At 42.5% G+C, this 25,146-nt stretch overlaps 1 protein-coding gene across 1 annotated transcript; it reads left to right on the top strand.

Moving 5' to 3' along the window:
- Positions 1 to 340: 340 nt before the first annotated feature.
- ubl3a (ubiquitin-like 3a) lies at positions 341 to 23,680 on the top strand. Its single transcript, XM_042093257.1, has 5 exons — positions 341 to 1,012; positions 17,163 to 17,271; positions 19,565 to 19,651; positions 21,428 to 21,505; positions 21,834 to 23,680. The coding sequence occupies exons 1-5, from the start codon at positions 986 to 988 to the stop codon at positions 21,884 to 21,886; spliced, it is 354 nt and encodes a 117-aa protein (XP_041949191.1). The 5' UTR covers positions 341 to 985; the 3' UTR covers positions 21,887 to 23,680.
- The last annotated feature ends 1,466 nt before the right edge of the window (positions 23,681 to 25,146 follow it).

The following is a 25,146-nucleotide window of genomic DNA, read 5'->3' as shown; positions in this document are numbered from 1 at the left end:
CAGGAAAAATAGGCTTAGGAGCTGTCTCTGAACAAAAATGAAAGACTTCTAAGATAGGCCTAGCCTAAAAATCAGAAACTATAAATCAGAAAAGTCTATAGGCTACCCTTCTTCCCTTGTATAGTAGCCTATGGAATAAAAACACCCTCTCTGGGGTGTTAAGGTAGCTTCCCACACAGCAGTAGCTAGCCTGTCCTCTGAATTTCATGAAGAACACCTATGCAATTAGCCTACTGTGCGATATGAGCATCGACCTTTGAGGAGGGAGGCGTGCTTAGCCTTGGGGAGAAAAAAAGAATTCTCCGCCCCTTCACAAAAGTCGTACGGAGGCGTAGGCTATGCATTTACATAGGCCTACCAAACGACATCGTGCGCTTTTTAGCTAACCAGCCACAATTCCTTGTTCAGTTTTTTTCTCATGAGAAGTGCCGCCATGTTTTTGTGAGACAGGATGACAGCAGACAGCAGCGCAGAGGAACACAGTTAGTAAAAAACGGCAATTTAACGAAATACCGGACGTACGGCTATTGTTTTTGTCGTCGACATCAGCGGAATAGGGAAGCTATGGTCTTTTGAAGATATATTTTGCTTAAGCGCACGAAATTACGTCGAGGTCGACCCTTGGATATTTCATCATAATTCCGTTTTCCTATGGCGTAGGAACCTCTTTCCAATATTGATATTTTTTTCTTTTCTGGGGTATGGGAGTGGGACCTCCCACGCAATAGATATTGGCATTTTTTTATAAAGTGAATCTGAAGAAATCCTAAGCAAATGAATAATACAAGAACACATTCCTGCATTTGCCCAACTACCTCTGCGCATTCGTGGGGACAGGAGTAACGAATAAACATTTTTGAAGGGTATTTCATTGACCTCAGCATAGCCTATGGTTAATCAGTTGCTGAAACAAAGACTGAAAAGAACGAAGTGAATACAAGGAAATACTTTCTACTGTGAAATTGCGAAAGGACACTGTTCTAAGATGACGAGCACTATCCCAGCGGATATGGTGAGAACGCTTTATTAGACACTCTTTCGAATACCAAGCAAGTCTCTTGCCCTCGTAAAGTTTCTTAGCTGTGTTTAATTCAAGTATTCAAAATTCAAATAGGCAGTTGCGCTTTTAGGGCGTCATATAGCCTAGTCCAGAGAATGACAACGTCTGTAAATAGCTTAAAGGAGTTTGCTGATGACGCTCACGGGTCCCCCCTCTGTTTTTATAAGAAACTATTTGCATGCATTTTCATATCCAACCATGGTTGAAGTAAGCTACTTCGCGCAGTTGCAGATTTAAGCAACCTACTGCACACCTATAGCCTACTGTCGACTGATTTTTCAGCTTACTGTTTTGGCTAATCATTGGTGATTCGTGGAGTGTAATTTGCAAACCTTGAATATTGGGTATTGTTCTGAAGCATATACTGTATCCCAAACAAACCACACAGTCGTAGAGGTTATGTCTGAGCCCATTGCTCTTTACCGAACTCAGCTGAAACTGAGTCTACACGTGATTTTATGCTCGTGCCTGTGGACTAGTTTGTTGTTCCTCAACCAACTTCCAGTGCTATAGCTTATCATAAGTTTTGGTTGAATACTTGGTTATGTAGAAAGTATAATAAAATGAGTTGTCCCTTCATCAGCATAACAAAAAATGGGAAATGTCTTATTCTCCTGTCCATGGAAATGTTGTTTGGGTTCCTCTTTAATGATAGCCATCGTGTTAGTGGTTGTGAGGAACTGGTAGATCTCAGATTGTCTTATCTCCATGTAGAATGCTCTGCACACAATGCTTCAAACATTTCTTACTAGTAGTTTGTGTAGGATACTATGTTAAATGTCTTGTTATTATGCTTCTATTCAGGAATGTCATATTAGGATAAAACACACTGGTTTCTTTTGCACCTCTTATGTGTTAGCACCAGAGATCAGATTTCTTTGTTGTAGTTTGTAGATTGTTGCAAGGTTCTTGTAACACTAACCAGGACACTTTTGGCATATCGGTGTGTGGTCCACACCCAGGGTGGGTGGGTGGGCGTGGGGTCGGTGTGTGGGGGCTGGGTGTCAAACAATGACTGTGTGTGTGTGTGGTGTATGTGTGTGTGTGTGTTAAAGGGTATGTGTCATTATCCTCTTAGAAGATCTCTCTATCTACACCCTTCTCCTTTTCTCACAGTTTCTCAGTAACTCTCAAAACACTGCAAAGGAAGTGGCACATCAGATAGGCCACAGACTCTAAATTAGCTCTTTTGTTGTTAATTGCCGGAACACTTTTATCAAGAGACTGCTTGGACAGGTGGCACGTGTGTGATGATATTGGTACCATGTCTACCTTAGTTGGGCATTTATGTGGCAGTTTGTGTAGATTACAACCTCAACTTAGTATTGGCCAGTGACAAAGAAAGCTCAGGGCTAAGCAGAAGTTTTGTTGGTAAGCGTGTACTGATGTCATTGATATAAAATCATGCATAGAACATTGTCTTCAGATGAGCTGATATAAAACCGTGGCTCTTATGAGTGATGTAGAATCCACAACATGTGTAAGATGTCCTCAAGCTTAGTTTGTTGCGGGGTTGCACATACAATGAAAGGATTTCATCCTATTTAAATAGTACAACATAGAAAATCATTGTGTGGTGGTCAATGTTGATATTGTGGTGGGCCGCCACAAATAAGTGAATGTATGGGAAACACTGGTGTTTGTGCCTCATCTCCAGATGAACAGTACCTCATGAATCTGTATCCTCTTAGTTATTGGCAAGTCCAGGCACTTTGGTTCTGTCGTTTGTCCTCATATTAGTCTCTGCCAGCACATAAATAGTCCGAAACCACTGTCTCAAACAGTCCACAATGTTGAAACTTTCACATCGGTAGGAAACATTCATTGGCCCATACTCGAAAGACATTGACAGCTGTAGATACATATGTTTGATACCAATTTAGTAAAGCAGTAGCCAAGTAGGTGAAATAGTGGAGGAGAATGCAAGCACTCGAGATGAATGCACTGTACTTTTCACTACAGCTATCCTGTTGGTTCTTTCTTGATGAACCCGCCGCACCTTCCGTAACTAAAACACTCTAATCATAGGATTGCTGTGAAAGCAGAAGTAGTAGGCCGCAGTAGTTGAGTTTTCAGCAATTTCCTCACTGTCTATCCCTGAATTGCTTAACAGATCGTGGCATTATGGGCGGTGAGCAGGCAGAATGCTGGCATTCTGTCATCAGAAGGTTGTTCATTAGCCTCTGTTCTAATTCAGGCGTTCACATCGAACCGTGGACAGGTGAAGTTTCATGCGCTTCTCACAGGACACTATAAGTCAACATAAGATTCCATTTTAAGTCAGATTTATTCTTCTATTTTTATCTGACATCAACGGGACGTGCAATAATGCAATTTTACAGTGGGATTGTGTTGAGTTCCACAGATATAATCCAGTTTCCTGTCCGTGTTTGTATGATGGGAAGTAATCTGTGAATGGATCTGTGAATGGATGCTTTATTGTGTCTAGTTTGACCGTCTGAGTCATCAATGGTTAGAGGACTTCATGTGGGTGCATTAACACTGCTCAATAGCTGAGTGTTGGTGTCATGAATCCATTGACCAATGGACTCTTTTGGTGGTTGTTTTATTGATTGGGATGAAAAAGCTTCCTATTCTGTTGTAAGCATGGAAATGGGCTGCTGTTAGTCGGGTCGAATGTACAGCTGAAAAAGATTACATTTATTACATAATCATAATCTTACTCTCTCGTCCTAGTGCTGCATTACACATGTGTTATATCAGCAACCGTTGAATAAGGCCTGGTGCAGGTCAGCTGTCTGAGGCTATGAGTGACTTGAGGAAATCTGCAGTAAAACTAAACCTGTTTTTCCCGACATGATTGCTGTGTCATTTTAGACCTTTACACAATCACAAATCATATTCCAGATAAGAAGAAAAGCAGGAAGTGTTGTTCTGGCTGGGCACAATGGGTGCTGATGAGGTCATTTATAGAGCAGGAGAGGGAGAGCGCTTGATGGACGAGAGCCCCACCGACCCCTGACCTGCATTGGATGTCACAGTTGACTGCCTCTGAATGCATCCCCTCGCTGTCAATATGGATGGATGGAAGTTAGAGGAAGGAGAAGAAGAAGAGGAGGGTTAGAGTTTTAGTCAACGCCTCAGGGTAAACATAGGCAGGGGGTGGACAAAAAAGGTTCATCAAATGTTGGGAGCAGAGGAGATTAGCCTGAAAAAAAAGCCCTGCGGCAGAGTAACCATGAGGGGGTTAAAGACTTGAGGGGGAGAAGGAGAGAGAGAGGGAGAGAGGGGAGGGAGAGTGAGAGAGAGAGAGGGCAGGGAGAGTGAGAGAGAGAGAGGGGAGGGAGAGAGGAAGTGGCACAGACTCACTCAATAAAGGACCCTTTCAACTCGACTGAGGACAATTTACAGCAGAGTCTGAGAGAGGTGCACACATTTATAAATGCTCAGCCTGCTCCTGTTCAAGCTGCTCCTTTAGCGTGCCCTACATCCTGTCAATATCTTGTGATATAGTCTCAGCCTTTCTAAAATGGTGGACTCTGTCTTTCTTCTTTTGGATGGTTGTGTTTCTCATGTGCATTGCCTCACAGTTACATAGGTACTTGGTATGTGGGTGTCTTTAAATGTGGTGTTGAAGGTGAGTCAGGGCCCAGGTAAAAATATAGGCCTTTATGAGAGGCAAATCTTCATCTGAATATCACATTACCTATACCACTAGAATCATAGTTCTGTAACTTTATTTTATAAATCATCTAAAAGTTAGTAGTTTGTTTCAGAATGAATCAGGAAATGAGAAGTCATTTTGTTGCAGTTCCTCCTTTTGGTCAAATGTTTAGCAAATCAGAATTCATGTTTAGAATATTTGCTCGCAGAAACAATTTCCTGGACGATTTTAAATATAGAATGGTAACAAGAGTCACATTTGTAGAATGCATTTGTAGAATGTGTTTGGCAGAAGGTAAAACATTCAGTGGTGTTTCTAGTTGTCAGATGAGCTGAGAATAAAACAGTTAGGAACTTTTAAGCAGGTCAGTGAAGAAAATACCAAGCTCCTTAGTGTTTATGAAACATCATTTTCCAATAACAATCTGGTTCAGGTAGTCTACCAAACACCACAAAGTGAGACATTCCCCTTTCCCTGTGGTCATGAAGGATTTATAAAATGTTGGTATTGTATATACTGGTATATTTGTTCCTAGCAGGTGGTACATTCTCTTCTACCTAAGTCCATCTCCTTCTCTCGCTTATTCTGACCTTAAACCAGGAAGTGTTCAATGAAAGGGAACATCATGGTGCATGTTCCAATTTCAGCACTCACAAAGTAGTCAGAATGCTCTAGTACATTGACACCCCACAGTACAGAGCAGTATGCACATAAAGAGGGGAAGGGGGTCTGGAGCATCATTTCATTAAACCAGGTGGTTGTAGACAGCCATGGCCTGTCTAATCTAACGCTGCAGTGGATAATGACTTGGACTTGGCGTATGAAGAGGTTAACACTACATGTACACCCTATGTATGTATGTTGAAAAACCCCACTGGTAGAGCATTACTGAAAATCTGTTATCAATAGAAGAACAAAAGAGAAGTCTTTATTCATAGCACAGGTCTGTCAATGGCATGTCCTTTGCATTATGCTGCTGTGCTGGCTTCACGTCAAGATGCACGGGAGCTCAAATAGCAGCTTATGTTTTGACGTTTGATCGCGTGCATGAAGCATGAGAACCATAAAACTGTTACTGCAGCCAATTAAGCTTAGGGAGTTAATGTCCAAGTGAGGCAGAGCGCACTGGCGGCTTTACGGTCCAGTGATTTTAAATGTGGTAGAAATTAGTGAGACAACGGCAATCTTAAGGAGTCAGTGTTACTGAATGTTTTGTTTTCTGACTGTTAGCCTATGTTATGTTACATTCAGTAGCATTTCCAGGAATCATTACTGGTGAGACTCCATCAGAGAACTGCTATTGTGTTTTGTGGCTCTTGGTTTGCCTGGCAAACAGCTGAACAGTGACCTCAAAGAATGCACTCACACTATTGAGCTTTGATGATATAACGTATAGCACAACATAGAATGAGAACCAAAATGGTGACTCAGGCTCAACTCATTGTAGGACACTCAGATTATGTTCTGATTGCACATCGAGGGACCCATTTAAGTAATTAAGGGTGCAGCATTATTGATTGGAATGCTTGCTGATGTGATGACATATTCATGTGCTTGTTCCATCGCGGCCAGAATAACAAGGTAGAAAAAGTAAAGCTCTGCCATTTGGAAAACAATATGTTGCTTATTAAGGAAAGTCATCAAAGCCTTATCTGTCACTTCACTTGTGGCTAAATTATAACCAGTTCAGTCAATATGTTTATGTGTTGAAATTCAATATGATTGTGAGAATGTCAGTTTTTTTTTTAAATCTCTGATGCTATTGATGAATGCTGTTTAATGAAGTTGAAATCGGGGTCTTGGGGGCATTTGGGGAACAACTTCAGGCCTGGATGAAAAGATGGCTTCATCGGATTGTAGGATCGCTTGGGGTACTGGTCACCCCCAAAAAAAGAGTTGAAAAGAAAAAGTGTCCATAAAACCCCCATGCATGTATCTTTTAAAGTGCTGCTCAATGAGGGCCTTGTCTGACGAGAGCATGCCATGGAGCGATGCTAACGAGACACAGGGGCATATTGTATAAATGAAGCACAGGGGCTAGCAAGATGAAAGAGAATGTGCTCCTGGAAGTTTTCTGTGCCATCTGGCAATTCCAGGATAAGGACATTTCAATTTGCCCAGCAGTTCCGCCCCCCTGCCCCCCACCCCCGTCTCTCCCGGCTGCCCTCTCCTCCACAGTGTCTCTGCAGATGTCTGCCCTTTACTGCTACAAAGCACGTGACCAGTGGCTCCAGGGCAAGGGGCTGCCTGCCTTCATTTGGCAGGGAGATGTGAGTCTTTCTCTCTCTCTCTCTCTCTCTCTCTCTCTCTCTCTCTCTCTCTCTCTCTCTCTCTCTCTCTCTCTCTCCCTCTCCCATCCAATTGTCTAGTTCACCGTTTATTTATCCCTCTCTCATTCCCTGCCTCATTCCTTTGCTGTTCATTTCTCCTTCAATCTCTCCCTCTACACAGGCATCAACTCTCCTTCTCTGTACACCTCCTGTTTTAATGGACTTGTTACATGACATCTCATGCATTGCCTCATGTGTTGAGGTTTTGTCTTTAATGGCTGTGTGTTAGCCTGTGTGCTGCAGCTGTTTTTTTTGCTATCCTTATTGACATCCTGTCTATTGCATCCGTTTGCTGGTTCCCCCTGGACTCCATCTAAGCATCAAGCATCTTCCCTTCCTTTGAAGATTCACCTTATTTTAATTAGCCTATCCTTGCTTCCTTGCCTGGCACAAACGCAACCACAAACCAGTTGTCAGGCTATGACCTGAATCTTAAACACAAGCGTAAATAAACCTACATTGTATCTGCAATGGGAATACCTGTTTACTCTGTTATGGTTCCCTCTAAACATTCTGTATGGTAGTATGTGGATGATGACATACAGGTTTAATAATTGAGCAGCACAGCCCCCCTCTCCTAGCACTTGCCTTAGGGACACAGGGACACCGCTCATGGAGCAATCTTCTATCTGAATGCCTTATGGCCTGAGCTTGGTGTGCTAGCAGCCTCAATCTGTGCTAATTTCTCTGGATTTGCCCTGGCTGGTTGGCTGCAGTAGTGTGTCTGTGTATGAGAAGGGATAAGGGATGGTCAAACTCTGAGCTCAGTTCATAAGCATTCTCCCTCATCCAGATGATGTTATTGATTCTCCAGTAATAACACTTTGAGTCTCTTGAAGTGTCTAGGTTTGCTTTGTTGGTCTATACATGGAGCACCACCTTTCGTGCTCTCTCTCTCTCTCTCTCTCTCTCTCTCTCTCTCTCTCGTTCTCTCTGTCTGTCTCTTCCATATCCAGCCTCTTGGTGTCTGGACAGGATGTCCTTCAGGAGTGCTGAACGAGCGTTTGCACATGCCCAAACCTGCAGCTGCTATTGTGCTGTGCTCGTGGTTTACCACGAGGCTAATGGTTCCGAGGAAGCCAGGCCCTGTCTGTGGTGAGACAGACCTCTGACTTGGCTAAACACAATGTCTTCATCAGACTCATGTCTTTATTCCTCCCTCTCGCCGTCGTCCCTTAACGTCGTTGTTAACTGCACACAGTGCCTGCTGCTGTGTTGATATCTCAAAGATGGAGCGGCATACAGTAGGTACAGCCGAGTGGAGTAAAACATACCATTACTAATTCATCATCCCAAGGCTGCTTTCAGACCGCAATGTTTCTGCCTCAGAGGAACGTCTTCTTCAGCCATGTGAGTGTGTGTGTGTGTGTGTGTGTGTGTGTGTGTGTGTGTGTGTGTGTGTGTGTGTGTGAGTGTGTGTGTGTGTGTGAGTGTGTGTGTGAGTGTGAGTGTGTGAGCTGAATGAAAAACACTGAATGAGTGCTGGAGGTGAGAATTTTGTTAAGAAGACGGTCTGTTGTGAAGACCTTGACTGTGGATTTAATGAAAGACAGAGTATGAATCATTCTTGGAATACCCAAGGATATGCTGTTCAGCATTTGGTAAATCATTTAATAAAGGTGACCAGAGAACACCTTTGGCCTTTTTCCTCAAGAATATCAGGTTGTAGATCTTTAGAGACAGTGGTGTGCTGTCAGTGCCACATCCCTCTAGCCATGTTGGGTTGTTTGGTAAGCCACTGAGAAAAGAAGTCCCTCCCTTAGATATACGACTGTTCCACTTGACTGGCGTATGAAGCCCATAGGTGAGAAGAGGGGACTCAAGGCACTGTCTCGCTTTAAGAATTATGACACCTTTCTCAGTGTGAAAAAAAAACCCCATTTGTGTTCGTGACAAGATGAGGGCCTGCAATCTCACATTTAAATCTAGGTGAATTTTTCTCGTCTAGAGGCTCTTAATAATTCTCTGAGATCTGCAAATGATGAAGGCGAGGAAGGAACATGACAGTTCTCACAGCCTGTCACAGAAAGGTCATGCCCTGGTGAAGTCCTTGGCGATTATGAACAATTGGCAGTTGGTAATGTAGAGAAAGCTGGGGCCTAAAACAGAAATTAAAGATGGACCACGCTGCGCAGGGACTCGACTGTGAATTAAATAGCCCTGCTGAGCCTGTGTCCCTATCAGCCAAGTCAATTAAGTTTAGCTTTTCATCCGTGCTAATACTGTTGAAATACTAGTTCAGTACTTTTCATTACTGTTTTATGGGAAGTGTTTACACTCCTTCGCGTAGTCTAAAGTCCTTTTCAGCCTCAGTATTTCATGCATGGAATGGAGTGGGCTTGCGTACACCTTCTGTTTTTGAATCAGAGTGCTTGAGTGCTCTGAGAGCTGTTGTATTAGCACTTAAAGAGGCAACATAGCCTCACTCTACCACACTGAGGAAACCACTTATCTTTCAGCATTCATATACTTATTAATGCACACTCAGTGAGTGCAGACATATGCATAGCATATGTGTACTACTCAAAGATAACCGACACCATAACATAGTACTATACTACCTACTATTTTATATTCAAGTATCCTCCCCATTCACACTCTAATTATAGTTTTGTGAGGTGTCTCCCCCTCCCCCCATTTCTCTCTCGTTCACCCCCTCTCTCATACTCTCTATGTTTCATTCTTTCCTTCTCTCTCATCTTCCATCTCTCTTTCTCTCTCTCTCTCACACACACACACACACAGCATGGGAAGTGAGGGATCACCGTAGTCTTCAGAGATTGACGTGTCACTCTGCATTAGGTCTCAGGCGCAGCAGAGTGAGATTTCAGAGGTCTTAGCTGTATATCTCCCTTCACCCGCCTCTCCATCTGTCTGTAATTGGCCCGTGGAGAAAGCGCACACGATGTCAGCAGAGGAACGATGACAACAGGATAGGATCAACGAATGAAAGACTGAATGAAATCTCACAGTGCTATATTCCTAGAACAAGCAAAAGCTGTTGACTCTTTTTCAGATTTAGTTTGCTCATGTGGGTGTGTGTGTATAAGTCTCTCTTTTTCTCTCTCTTTCTCTCTCTCTCTCTCTCTCTCTGTAGCCTGTGTGTGTGTTGGTCACAGAGTAGAATGCTGGTAGCTGCCCATGCTAAGCCATAAAACAGAGTGGTCCTATCACAGCTAATTCAGTGCTTTACTACTTATCCTTACCTACTAACATGATCTGGACTATGCACTATGTTATGACTTGAGTATCAGTATACCACTTACTGTAAAGCCAATTTCCTGAATACATGACCACCGCAGTCCTACTTAACATCTTCAAGCAGTTGAAGACTATTTAATCAATGTTTGGCTACAATTGTTTATGCTTATAACTATATACTAATGTTGTAAGTACATACTAAATGTTCTGTGCTTTGATATGATATGACTTTGGGGCTGAATAGACTGCAGCTGGTGTTGACATCATAACAAAATAGTGATTTTTTTTCTGTCTGGCTTTGAAACATAACACAGTTTTGCAGCTCCATAAACTGTCCTTCCAAGCAGTCAAAACAGGTGATGTAATTGTGCCAGGCCTATATTCTGAAAAGAGACAGATTAAGGTAATGGTGGCACTGATCCCTCATAAAACAACCACACACACACACACAAAGAATGGGTCTCATCTTGCGGTGTGACACAGACATGTCTGTCACTCACAGGCCTGGAGCCTACGAGTCTCCTCCCACCCACCTTTAGCTCTGAACTCTGCCGGGGCCACCCGTCAGAGACTAAATTAACTTCTCATGAGAGCACAGCACTCCCTCCCTCCCCCACTCCTAAGGCCTTACCCCTGTCCCACCCACCACTTTGCCTCTTGGCAGACTTCTAAATATGTCTATAGTGTGGGCTATTCATGTCTTAGCCCACACTGTAATGAAATTATCTGTTTTGTTTTTTGGCCTGCCTGTGTTAACATTTTTTTTTTTTTTTTTTTTCGTAAACGGGGCCTGACGCAAGACAGTCATCACATGCTGATGAATGGCTTCCTGTGATGTTCTGACGCGGGGTCGAGCACTGACTGGTGTCCTGTTTGGTGAAAAGGAGCCTTTGTGCTGCTGCGATGAGCTGTTGGGGGTTGGGGGGTTATTTGAGGGATCAAAATGCATTGCTGTTATCAGTGTCTTAGAGAGGGTGCTCCTGCAACTACTAGCAGTAGTGTGAGCACCAGTGGTAATAATAATGGCAGGAGGGAAAACTATCACACCTAGCGCATGTAGCTTTGGGAAGGTCAGTCTAGTTTAAGGCCTTTGTCCAGGATTGGGTTGGGCTGTTGGTGTTGTTTTCCAAGGATTACTGAGTCTAAAGTGAGGTCTTTGGGTGGTGGCTTTCACTAATCCTGTTCCCCGGAGACCTCGTCCTCTGACAAGGGGAGGAGGGCAGGAAGAAGAACACAAACACCCAGAGCTTTCAGGATTTCCAAACACTTTATTAAATAAGCACTGGTGGCTAGGCTTCTGCAACCCAGGGCCTTATAAATGCTGTCAAGCCTGAAGGCCAGAGTAATATTTTTAGTTATCATATAACCCTCCTCTACCAAATCAGTTATCCACTCTTCTGTCTTGTGTCTTTGCTCTTTCTCCCTTGGGTCTGTTTCAGGAGCTCTATATTTCAGGGAGTTATACACAAAGGCCTGGTTATGGTCTCTAATGACTACTTATATTTACAGCACCTAGTGAAAAAGAACACTACTTCACAGAGCCAAGCGTTTTTCATTTAGGTTGAGTTATGCGGTCCACTTATATTATTTAACATTTTAAACCTAACCTTAGGTCCACAGTATTTGCATGGCTGTATTATATGGTGCCAGTGCGTCTTATGATACAGCTTTTGTCCTGACCTCACTTGTAGGCTGAGATTAGCAGTCCACAGGGTGTGGTGCCCTCTGGCCCTCAGCCTCCTTCTTTACAACCTCCTGTCAATAATCACTGTGCTGGAAATGATGTGCAGTCAGGGTGACACCGGCTCCCTGAAAAAGAAGAAAGAGAGACAAAGATAGATAGAAAGACAGAAAGAAAGAAAGAAAGAAAGAAGGGGGGATTGGTGGAGTGTGATCAAAGTGTGGCTGATGACTGCCATTTTGTCACATGAGTGCTGTCAGGTGTTTAGAGAGTGATACCTGGGCGAATGATGAGAAGACTGATAAGGAAGGGAAGAGAAAAGAGAGGAAGTGTGTGTGTGTGTGTGTGTGTGTGTGTGTGTGTGTGTGTGTGTGCAGTAGGTCACCTGTCACTTCTGCATTATTCGCTAGTGGGTTGCAGCTGTTGGAGAGGAAGTGAGGCCTGGCCTGGATTGATCAAGCTAATGAAAATGGACGCTGCAGGAAAGAAGCAGAAGGGAAGTGTGTGTGTGTGTGTGTGTGTTTCCAGTACATAGTTAGATGCAAATAATGTAGCAAAAAAGTAGCAATCGTACTGGTGTTTCATATGATGACATTCTCCCATATGCTCTGTTCAGCTTTCCGAATTCCAATGTTTTTGATGTATGTCTAATAAATGACCATGGACCATAAAAATAAACTAAGCTTTAAACTCTCAGTGCCATGATTGGCTCAACAAGTGAATTTATTTGAAGTCATTGGATAGATTAAATGTTATTTTTATCCTGATGGCATAGGTAACTTCATGCATATTTTTCTTCAACTGTTTTATGGTTGTATGTTTTAGTCTGAACTGAAAAGAGTAATGTTTTAGCTACGTCAATTGCATGATGATGGGCAGTATCTCTCCATAAATTACCAGGACTGTTCCTCTTGAAAACTAGCCTGATGTCATTACCTTGTTATTCATTATTCATAAAATACAGGGTCCTAAGGCACTCTGCCTTTTCTCCTTTTCTCTCCCATTTTCACTTCTCTTTTCTCTTTTTGATCCCCTCTCCCTTTTCTGTACTATTCATTGCAAGTGAAATGGCTTTCAATCCCTCTCTGTGTAATGTTAGAATGAGAATTATCCTATGGAGACCACAGCCTGCACTTAAGTAGAGAATGTGCTGTACCATTCATGTGTGTGTGTGTGTGTGTGTGTGTGTGTGTTTGCGTGTTTGCCTGTTAATCATTAGTCACCCTTAGATCCACTGCTTTCATCTGTCCAATTTGAAATTACTGAGTCACTGTTCAGCAGACCAGAACAAACATGCATAATGCAGCTGTTAAAATTGGTGGTGATGATATATCATGCTTTATTATCTAAATCGTACTTGACTGAAATTAATATAATTTTTAACTAATATATTGAGTAGTATTTACATACCAGTATATTACAAATTCCATAATGTATTTCGATGTTGTGGAATTCATTAAAAGTCTGCCAACTAACTGGCTGCAATGACAGAAATGTTTATTTATCTTCAAAAGGGACTTTACTCCAACACAGGTGGACTGCACCTCCTCGCCTTTACGCTTAGTCCTGGCAAACATTTGGGGAGCAGCAGGGAGCTTACCACTAGATTCGCTGGACTTATTTGGAGAAATCCTTGCCAGCGGCATTGTTTCCAATGTTATTCTCACTGATGTGTGATTGCATAAGAATCTTATGATAAGATGGCTCAGTTGCCATGTGTGTGTGTGTGTGTGTGTGTGTGTGTGTGTGTGTGTGTGTGTGTGTGTGTGTGTGTGTGTGTAATGGAAAGAGAGCAGAGAGATTGCGCACATGTTGGTCCCTGCACAGTGTAAAGCTCGACTTGGTAGACTTGGTAGCCGAGTTGCATAGACCTCATGTTACCTTTTCTTGTTTTTGTCGAGACAAGAGATGCAGGCACACCAGCTTCTCCCTTGTTATGCAGTCAGCTGCTGTTGTTTGTCTCCTAAGCCTCCCCTGGTAGGCAGTCATCGTTGCTTTCCCTCCTCCTCTTCCGAGCCCTCCTGTCTCATGGGTGGCCATCACCATGCAATGCCTAGCCACCACAAGAGCTATGAGGCAGACCCTAAGGATAAGGCCCAGCCATCCTGATGTGGTGTGTGTGTGTGTGTGTCAGGCTTGTGCAAAATTCCAGAATTGAATTGAAACTGGCTCTTAAATTCGAATTCAATTCTTGAATTTCACTTGCATTTCAATTGAGGTAGCAAACAGGAAGCAGAATTGCAATTCGAATTGTGCACAACCCTGGTGTGTGTGTGTGTGTGTTTTTGTATGTGCATATGGGAGCACAGTGTGTTAATTAATCAGAGGATACTCTCTATCCTGAGGGCAGCAGCCCATAGGGAAGGGCACTTCTCCTGAACCCCTCCTCAGAGCCCAGGCAGCTAGCTGCGTTTCCTGTCAGGTACACCTCTGAGGACGTCTCTTCCTCCAACCCTCCTGCGTCCTGTCCCATGTGCGCCAGAAGCACAATGCCATGACCTCATCCTCTCTGTGCAGTGACGCACAGCTTAGCTCAGTGATGAGCACCTGAGGTTGGGGAAGGAGCCGCTAAAGGTTTCCCCCCTTTTGGTGTGTTGGTGGATCACAGCAGGACTGCTTTGTTTACATCCCACTGAGCGGATTTCCCTCACTTCTCACTGAAGCCTTATTGGCATGCATTTGGGGAGCTACCTCCACAACAAGTAAAGATGAACAGAGTGAGAATAAAAAAGAAGGAGAGAGATGATAAACAGTGTGAGAGAAGTGGATCAAATTGGAGAGAGAAAGCAGTGGAACAGGAAGAACGCTTGCCTGGAGGTGTTTCCTCAGTAAGCAGTGGCTCCCAACCTGGCACGTCGCTATGGAAACAAGAACAAGGTGTCTGTTATCCTTTTTTCATTGTTGTGCCACCCTGCGCTCTTTTCAAATGGAAAAAAAACCTTGTAGGGCATGACGTCACAGTGTTTGTGGGAAGGAGAAAATGCCCTGGAGTGTTTAAGTTCCATTTGCATCATTTGGAATTCAAAAGATATTTTTATGCAAATCACGTAGATACCTGAAAACACCATTACCATGACATTGCTTGTTATATTGGGAGGAAAACATAATCAGCTGTTGATTTATGTAGGGTGTTATTTCATGGAAACTGGGTACTACTTAATCTTGTACTCATGTCAACACCCCCTGTGTTAAATGATTACTGAACAAAAGCCTCTGTCTTGATACTGAATCTGTCTCATACATTTACACTTTTAAGTGCACTGTGAAGAGGCTGCTTGACCAGGCCCACATAGTCCCCAAAACGCAGGGTCCACCTTACAGTAACAGGATGACCTAAGCCAGGCCAGCTGTGTCCTTTAGAGTCGGACTTCTGACCGCAGCTCCGTGGCTCTGGGCCAGCCACGAGGAGCTGTGTGAAATGGACTTCTGGTGCCGAGCGCGAGGCTCAAGCATACTGTGATGTCAGCGGAGAGCGAGCGAGCGGCGCCAACACCAACAAACACACACACACACACACACACACACACTCATACATATACACATCCACACACACATACACACACGCTCTATGCAGGGCATGGACTGACCAACCCGTCAGTCCGTCAGATGGCCGCTGGTGGATGTGTCAGAGGCACTCTTGTCCTCCCTTCCTCGGGTTAGTGTGCACGTGGGCTGCCCCAATCTAAGCACGACCTCAAAGAGAGGAATGTGAGGGGCAGTCTCTAGTTTTATTATTGTGTGTGCGTGTCTCTGTGTGTGTGTGTGTGTTTTGGAGTCTGCTAATATAAGATTTGTAGAGGGAATAAAAAACATCACTATACACATATTTTCCTAAACCTATCAAAAAGCTTTCCCCTATTTATACTATTAATTCAGAGCAACTTATACTATTACTCTGGTTACCCATATTTCTCATAATTTTTGGAGTATTTTTGTCTTGCTTTCTTCTACCTTGCAAGAGATGTAATGTAGTTTAGTGCTTGCAGAAGTAATGGACATATTACCAAATTGCATAGAAATTATTTTTTTTGACTGTGTGGCTATGTGATTTGATTGCACCAGTGAGATATGACCGTGTTTTGATTTTGCTGTATGAGTGTTTGAGTGTTCTCTCCTGCGCGCTACACTAATCTGATTTGATAAAGTGCTTAGGAGGATCTCTGTTTCAATCCGCTGGTGTTAGTTCTGTTACATCACCCACCCGGCTGTGTGTGAGTGTGTGTGTGTGTGTGTACTTGGCTGGGGGTTGGGGGGGATGATGTAGTGGACTCACATACACGAGGCACATGGAAGCACAGCCGCGTAATGACGCTCACGTGCATCAGACATGCCCAGCCAACAGCTGGAGGGAGAGAACAGGGGAGGGGAAAAATGAGAGAGAGAGAGAGGGATGCAAAATAAGTACACGATAAAGAAAGAGACAATGTCCACATTGGTGAGAGCCTGCTTTCACTGTTTCTTAACAAAATGGCACAGATATCTACATTGTTATGCATTTCACAAGCTCCATAGCTAGCTATTGCAGTTTGCTGGGCATGGAGCATGAATGAACCGTTCAGTAAGATTTTCATATGGTTATTTAACTCTCAGATAATGGGGAGCATATTGCTTTTGTACTACATGCAATATAAAATGGTGTCCGAAACAAATCTAATGTCATTGTCTAAAACCACTGGGTTGGATTGCGCTCCTACTGGGTCACTGCTTTCATGTACACCGGAACAATCCAAGCAAACATTCCCGTTGACCAGCATACAGCAGCATCTATACTGCTGTGTCGGTCAAGCAGGTGTCGTATCGTACTTGCTTCTTTTGTTACATGCTCCATTACCTGCTCCTCTTCCTTCCTGTTTCCGCTGTCACTCTTCTTCACCTTCTCATGTTAGGAGTGGAAGTTTCTTCCTGTTCAGGGGGGATTTTTGTCCTCGCAGCTATTGCCACCAACTTGCCTATTATCGAACACAAATCTTTTGTTATGCAGATAGAGAAAGACATTTATTGAAATCACAAAGCTGTTGGAGTCATGTAGTCTCTGCACGCACATAGACACACACACACAGAGAAACAGTCATAGACTTCCTGCCAGAACTCAGATTGCACTGGTGTAACAGTCATCATACTAATGCCCGGTGAGAACCCCTGTGTTTGTGTGGCAAGAGGAGCTTGGCAGCTCGCCGCCAGAGAATTAAAAAGGAAAAAGACCCAGTGCTCTCTTTTCTCTCGCTTTTGAGGTCCTAACAACCCGACCTTTTGTGTGTGTTCCAGATCAACTTGAGGCTCATTTTGGTGAGTGGAAAAACAAAGGAGTTCCTGTTCTCGCCCAACGACTCAGCTGCAGACATCGCCAAACATGTGTACGATAACTGGCCTATGGGTAAGAGACCTCACAGCACTACCCTGCACCCCACAACTGCATGTTACAGCGCAAGGAACATTTTATACTGTAATAAATGATCAATCTTGTGGAAGTACCCACAAGAGTAGCTAGATAAAACTATTGAAGACACATTCAAAGCTCAATAGCTCTCAGCATGCTTGTGTAATACTTTACATGGATAGTCTAGGGAGAGTCTATATAATTTTTGTTTAAAATATCATCTTCAATTTCAAGATTCAATTTCAGTATGTAAAATTTTTGTTGAACAATTACTGAACATTACCACAACCAAATCCAACCCCTAACCTTGACCATAAATGGTGATTAACAGAGAATTAACAGAGACAGTTTGTTGAGAATCTGAGCATCCGTGGATAATCTGTGGGCGCCTAAGCGGACTATCCAAGTAAAAAGTACCCCATGTCTGTGCTACAACGCAGTGCCTAGTCAATTATTGAATGTGTGGTCGCTGTCCTTAGATGAACTGGAACAAATCTGTGGATTTTCATACACTCTCCCTACACCCATATGACCTATGCACCCACCACACATGGCCCATACATAACCCACCATAATCCCATGAGTTCTGTGTGGTACAGAAAAGCCGGGACAGAGTCTCAGTCCCCACAAGGTTGTTGTTGTTGTCCTTCCATGTTGAAGGTTGCTGGTTTCATTTGTTTGCGTAATGCTTTATTATCCTTGGTTAATCTTTACTGTGCGACGGAGCTCATCTCATCTGAGCCCAGTTCCAGATAGGTAATCCCCTTCAGAGACATGTACCTTCACTTACTGGCATGGATGCCATAAATACATGCCCCATGAGAAATTACAGTGACGTGAAAGAAAGTCAAACAATATGACTGGAAGGTCCACATAGAGAATGAAAAGAGATATTGAGAGGGAAAGAAAGAAAGATGGGTGGATGGATAGATGGGTGTATAGTTTGATAGAGTACTTTGAGAGCAAAGCACGAACAGCCAATCTGGGAGGATGACTAGTGCAAAGTCTTTGGCACGAGACAAAACACCTTTGCGAAGGCACCTGTCTGGAGCCTATTATCAAGAGAACACATGCCCACAAACAAAAGGATCGGCGTCTAAGCTCACCACTTCTTTCTGCGGGGAGTTAGTACAGATGGTGTCCAGATATCCCTTTCATCTTTTCCTTCCTCTCCCTTTCACTCTCTCTCTCTAGTTCTCTTTCAGTAGCCTCCTCTCTTTTTCTGTTATCTGTGATTGTCTTTCCATGGGAGTCTCGTTTCTTCTTGCCCTGTGAGACTCATTAAACTTGAGCTCTATCACAAATAATAAGGGTTTGAACTTAATTCTCGTTGTTTGTAGATTGCTTCTAGTTTTAAGTAAAAAACAACAACTGTGCTTCCTATTCTTCACAGAAGCAATGTCTGTATGACATTAGAGGACACTGGAAATTGTGGATTTTCCTAAAACGATCACATGGGGTAATGACATTTGAAAGAAAGTACAGAAAGCAGATTCTTTTTTGGGGAGGGCAAAAATATGTAGCCTGTCATAATTCTAAAGGGGATGCATTGAATCAGCCCTTTGGGTAATTGGAGAGAGGAAGAGTGTTTCACGTCACCAAAGCAAAGTGGATTTAATATGAAACTCATGACTGCGCGCTTGCTCCACTGTCCTCAGTGTAGCCTCTCTGGAAGGTCACAGAGGAGTCGTTAGGGAATGAGAGGGTTGAGTAGAGATGAAAAGAGTGATAGAGGGAAGAGGAAGAAGAAGAGAGAGAGAGGGAGACACAAAGAGAGATGCAGAGTCAGGCATTCTAAGGATAATGATGGTTGTAATGTCAGTTAACACCATGGCTTTAGGCATTGTGTGCACTGTAATTAAATAATTTAGAAAGGAGCACATACCTGTCATCTTATTCTAAGCCTCGCCTCTCATAAACTCCATCTTGAGGTGTAACCATAAGAAACACCTAAAGCTATATTTTTTATCACTAATAAGAGTGTGAACATGTAGATTATGATAGCCAAAATAGATGTGAATTCCTCTAACAAAGTGTAGGCCTGGTACATTTGTTAACTCTGAAGCTGAAACTATGTAACAAGAGCGTATTCAAAGAAGTTAAATGCTTAAATATGTTAAATTAGGTTCTATTTTGAGAAAATATAATTATTCTCCTTGTCCCTATTAAAATTCTTATCTCTCCATCCCCTATTTGACTCCTAATCTTTCTCTCTGCCCTTCCACCCCGTTTCTCTCTGTCTCCCTCACTTTCTTTCCTCCTCTTTGTTCCCCTTTTTCTCATTCCACAGACTGGGAAGAGGAACAGGTGAGCAGTCCTAACATCCTGAGGCTCATCTACCAGGGACGCTTCCTGCATGGCAACGTGACACTAGGAGGTGAGGCCCGCTTTATCGTCCTCCTCTCTCACTGCCCCTTTGCTATGGCAGCCAGGGTCGGAGAGAGGAGTCTTTTTAACACCACTGGTTCTAGCTACTGCTGCCGTGACAAAGTCTGGGTGATGGGTGAAATGAAGGACCAGCTCTGTACGAGAAAGAGAGAGAGAGAGAGAGAATAGAGTGTTTCCGACAGACCTTACCAGATACACCAAATGTTTCATGCAACGGAAACACACCAAAACTATTACACTGAAAAGTGTTTTGGTGGGGTTGGTAGGAGAGGTTTTGTATATAAATAGATAAATTGAACAGCAGTGGGGATGTTTGTGTGGTGATGATGTCTGTGTGAACAGTTAGGTCCTAGTCTGTAGGACAGACCTGCTTTCAGAAGAGCAGGGCGGAAAGGAAATAGTTGGGCCAGTGGTGGGCAGCCGGCGTGTTTTTGTTTGGCTGTCCTTCAGACAGAGGTTAACCTAGGTGGGGAGGAGGAATGGGTGCTGAAGGAGCTTACAGAATGAGAAGGAATGAGATGGAAAGAGAAGGCAGACAGAATGAAAGACAGAAGCAGGCACTCCTCCCCGTTCCAAACGGAGAGAAAAAGAGGCTAAAAAGAGGGGGAAGATTCCATATAGGCCAGTCAGTTGCTAAGACACTCCATTTGCTTTTATGGGTGCTCCCTGGACAATTCTATGATGATGATACTTTATTATCAGACAACGGATGACATTTTTGTTGTGCCCATAGCAGTTCCTTATGCAATTCTAGTCAAAAAGCATGACAAAGCCACCACCATAGCAATTCACTGAGAATAAACCTCATGTAAATATATATTATGTACCTGTTCTTAAGCCAAGACATGTAATACAGTAAATGGTAGTTTCCACACAGTAATTTTATGGGTTAATATTATGAGTTAATGTTCAAACAATAATATATGTGATCCGATCTTGCAAAATGGGTCACAAATCGTTTTCAAAATACAGCATTTTGAATTATGGCCTCCCACCATCTTTTTCCAATTGAAAAACTGAGAAAACCGTGTTTGAAGTTACAGGTTACAGGCAGGTACATTTAGGATTTGCCCATTTTATTTAAATTTTTTGTAAGTTTACGTTCTTGTCTTGACTATGAAACTTAGGGAAATTTCTTTTGAAAGTCTTTTCTTTCATATAAAACCAAAAAAGAAAAATCAATATTTTCAATAGTTTTTAAAGTAATCGGCCTGTATCTCAAAATTAGAATATACGATTTTTGACTAATTTTGTCAGATCGTGTCACATATAGTATATCTAGTTCTGACACAGTAGCATCATGGTGTTTGGGCTGTCTCCTTTCCCTCTCGCATTAGAGAACATATGCACCAGGGATAGAGCTGGATTAAAGCCTTGCATCATCGTCGGTGTCAGTATTCTGTGCCAAGGCACAGACAGGTCTTCGGCCAAAAAATGTCAGGCTCCACAATCTGCACCGGCACCATCTGGGGCGCAGAATACTAGCCCACGAAAACCAGACTGATGGTAGACAAGCTTGCCACAAGGAGGGCAACTACAAACTGTGGCTCTCTGCCCTATGTCAACGTTCCCTCAAAAGCCCTAATAGGGGTTTAATAGCGGGTTAATGTGCTGTTTCATTGCCTTCCTCAGATACTGCCCATAAACGTTTATCACTCTGAAAAGAGTGACCTGAAAAGGATTTGATTGATGTCTTCCCTGATGCATTGCCCAATAATACTCGGTACAGCCACAGTAATTTCTTGTGTGTGTGTATGTCTTGCAGCATTAAAACTGCCCCATGGAAAGACTACAGTGATGCATTTAGTTGCCAGAGAGACATTGCCCGAGCCAAACTCCCAAGGTAACCATTTTTTAATTTTGTGCCTTCTCAAGAGTTTCACATGCTCCCAAGCTGCAAGCAAGCCTCACTGTATGCTTTGCAATCTGTGCTCCACATATCTTTTTTGCTCCATCTCCATTTCTCTCTCTCTCTCTTTCTCTCTCTCTCTCTGACTGAAGTCTGAAATTATTATATATTTGTGTGCCACAAAACCATGCAAAGATACTCTTAAAGACACATAAACATTAATTTCACATAAACATGAAATACATAATTGCAGTCTTTTTAAGCTCTCTATATCTAAAGAGCAGAATTGTTTACTGTGTGCCGTCTTCTCTTTCACTCTCAGGGCAGAGAAACCGCGAGAAGACCGGAGAGAGTAACTGCTGTGTGATTCTGTAAATACATTGCCTCCATCCCCAAGCTGAACAGGATGCATTCGTAGTTTGCCTCCCATGCTGCTGAAATACACACCTACACACATACACAGATACACATCCAGGAGAAAATGAATGAATAAGAAGGTGGAGACATTGCAATATGGAAACAAAAGGAAGCAGCATTAGGCCTAGGTTAGAGATTGAGGAAGGACTCTGGGCTCGTAGTCTTTCCATTAGTTTCAGCACTGTGCTGTCCATGCATCCTGCCCTAGAATCTTAACTTCTGTTTCCGGCCTTTTATGAACTCTCCCCCTCTAACTCTTTCCATTTTTATATACACACCTCCACAAACACACACACACACAGGCAACCACACACACACACACACACACACACAGGGTTTGCACGTGGAGGCCATCTTCTTGTTCATTGAGTTTGCCTGCTCTCACTACATCTAGGGCTTTGAGACTGTCGGTCGGTGTGTGAGAAGGAAATTAACAGGGTCAGATGGGCTGTAGTGCCCCCCCCCCCCCCACCCCCCACATATTACAAAATAAAGAGGCAGACACAATTAGCTACTAATTCTTCTAAATGGTCGTCCACGTCAAACTTCCCCAGTTTCCTGATGTGCAGGGATGCTCCCAGACAGCTGTGCTGCCCAAATGTGGCAGAGGACGCTTCCTCCCAATGTGCGCGCTGCGCCGCGCCTCTTCAGCCAGGACACAAGTAGTGCTCTAACCACTGATTAAATCAACACGCGTAATCTTTTTTTTTTGTTTCAGTGCAGTAGACCAAGTGTTGATGTGCCTGATTGAAAGCGTAGTGAATCTGGCTGATGCTTTGTTTGTCTGTTTATTTTTTCTCCTTCATTTCTGAATGCATTTTAAGTGCACATTATATGGATGTAACTCCTAATACTTGTAGTGCAATTCCAATACTTGATGCAGACAAGGTAGATGTTTTCCCCTTAGTCTCATATGAAGGTCTAATCAGTACATAACAAGCAAAAACATGAAATTGCTGTTCTTCAGCAACATCTATGGCTGGATTTTAACAGTGCACATGTTATTTTTGACCAATCAGTGTTGTCTGCCTTCATCAGTTTAAAACGGCTTTGTTGTGTAGGGAATTTAACAACTTCTCGATTTATAATTATTTTTTTCATGTTTCTTTTTAAATGTTTGTTTATTTGTTTGTTTTGTTTTTGTCTAAAACATAGTGAAAATTGAGGTTTGCAATCCAAGCCAGAAGATGATTATGGAGTGACTTTGGAATTTTTTTGGTCTTCATGTAATGAAATCCATTTGCACAACAGTGAAGCATGTGCTCTTTCATCTTAACCTGTAATTTTGTTTATTTTGATATTTTTCCAAATGGAATTGTATTCCAAGGTTACATATGTGTAGATTATATTTAATATGAATCTTATATAGAACATAACTGTAGATCTTATTGGTATATATAGGTGTTTAGTGTATGATTGTCAATACAATTAGTACATTAGGAAGTGTCACTTGCAGACAGTGTCTCGTACTTACAGCAGGATACCCCTAATCAGTTACAAGTTGTACTGTGTTATCCCTTACTTTTTTGTTTTCAGCTGATAATATGATCAGTTATCTTGTGGGTTTTTGCTTTAAGGAAATGCTTTATAACACATTGCTAGGTCTTAAAGAGTATTGTTCATATTGATCAGGATTCAAATCTGTACAGAGCAAAATGTTTTCAAACTGATTGTAAATAGAACTAATGCTTTCCCCTTCCAACTACAAATGGAGAATCTCTATAAACAGAATAAAAGAATTATTGAAGTGGATCAGTGCAATATTTTCTTTGGTATTTTCTTTTCACAGATGATGGGAAAAATGCCTCAGTGAGATCAATTCATTCATTTACCTGACCAATTTCCCAGCATGGAAAATGAGAGAGAAAGTTCAATGTCTTGGAAAATCTTGCATTGTCCTGAAAAAATATTTAAACACTGTCCAATTTTCCTTCATCTGAGAATGGACTACAATGGGTGTCTATAACATTGCCGTCTTAAAGGGTTAGGTTATGTTCAGGGACATATTAGCTTTCAAATAGTTCATGAACGAAAGCATTATAAATATACTGCTTTTTGTTATGGTGTGGAAACGCTGTGAACTCACATAGCACATACAGGTTGAATGACCTTACAGCTTGTATGTGGCCATGTAAGATATTGTAAATATTTACCAGTTTTCAAATTATCTATGAAATATGGTCTTGATATGGTCCAAAAAGTATTGTTCACTATAGTACGCTATGCTGTTTTCTTTTTTAAACAGATAATTTTTGTTTAGGTGAGGGCGAGGAAAAAGGACATTGTTTGTTTTGTCACTAGAGAAGAATGAAGAAGAGCTACATGACAGTAATGAGAATTATATTGACATATGTAGTGGAGCGTCAGCGTTCACCCAGCCTGGCCCTTTGGATGCAGCTTTATTACTTCAGAGGCCTGGGTTTGAGACCAGGAGGGGTGACTGCGTGCTCGTGTTCGTTCTCTCTCTCGTTCTCTCTCTCTCTCTCCCTCTCTCTCTGGCCATTAGAGGCATGCCCCAGAAAGCAACACATTACATGGCACACTCCCTGTCTGTCATACAGGCTGGATCATCACAGAAGAAGATCTCTAGAAAATAGTGACATTAGAGTGATCTCTGACTTCTGAATTGCCTGTAAAACAGCATTGATGTACATTTCCTTAGCCTGTGTGCCCACTGTTTGGGCAGTGTGAAGCTAAAAGTGTTTTCTGTTGCTGTTCTTATATGACGATCGAATCCTTTAAGTAATAATATATGACACAATAAAATCACTTACCTCATAGGTGTAGTTGCAGAGGGTTGCACCGTTTCCCTGATCTGTGCCTTGAAGTTCCTTGTTCCTCCTCCCTGTTTATACAGAGCCTGTCCCATAAACCACTTCAGTGACTGGAAAGCTTGGATTTCCTGCCATAAATATTTACTTGACAAAAATTCTTTGTGTTTTTCTCACAGTGTTTAATCTGATGTACTTTATGTGTGGCTCCAAATTCAACATGGATGACTACTACAGAATGACAAACCGATCGGTTTAAGCTATGAGATGCTAGGTTGTGGGGAAAATCTATGGAAAGAGAGGTGCTTCTGTGTAAATGTCTGACCATGACCTCTTACTCTGAATGACATTGAAGGTCTGATTCTATTTTAGTGTTTGGTTCCATCTTGTGGTCACATATTGTTCACACAAGTTTTGATAGAAATTTTGTAGTATCCTAGGCCTATG

The sequence above is a fragment of the Alosa sapidissima genome, chromosome 5 (assembly GCF_018492685.1).
Source record: "Alosa sapidissima isolate fAloSap1 chromosome 5, fAloSap1.pri, whole genome shotgun sequence".
NCBI lineage: Eukaryota > Metazoa > Chordata > Actinopteri > Clupeiformes > Clupeidae > Alosa > Alosa sapidissima.
Note: the sequence above shows the minus strand (reverse complement) of the source record. Positions and strands in the feature narration are given on the sequence as shown.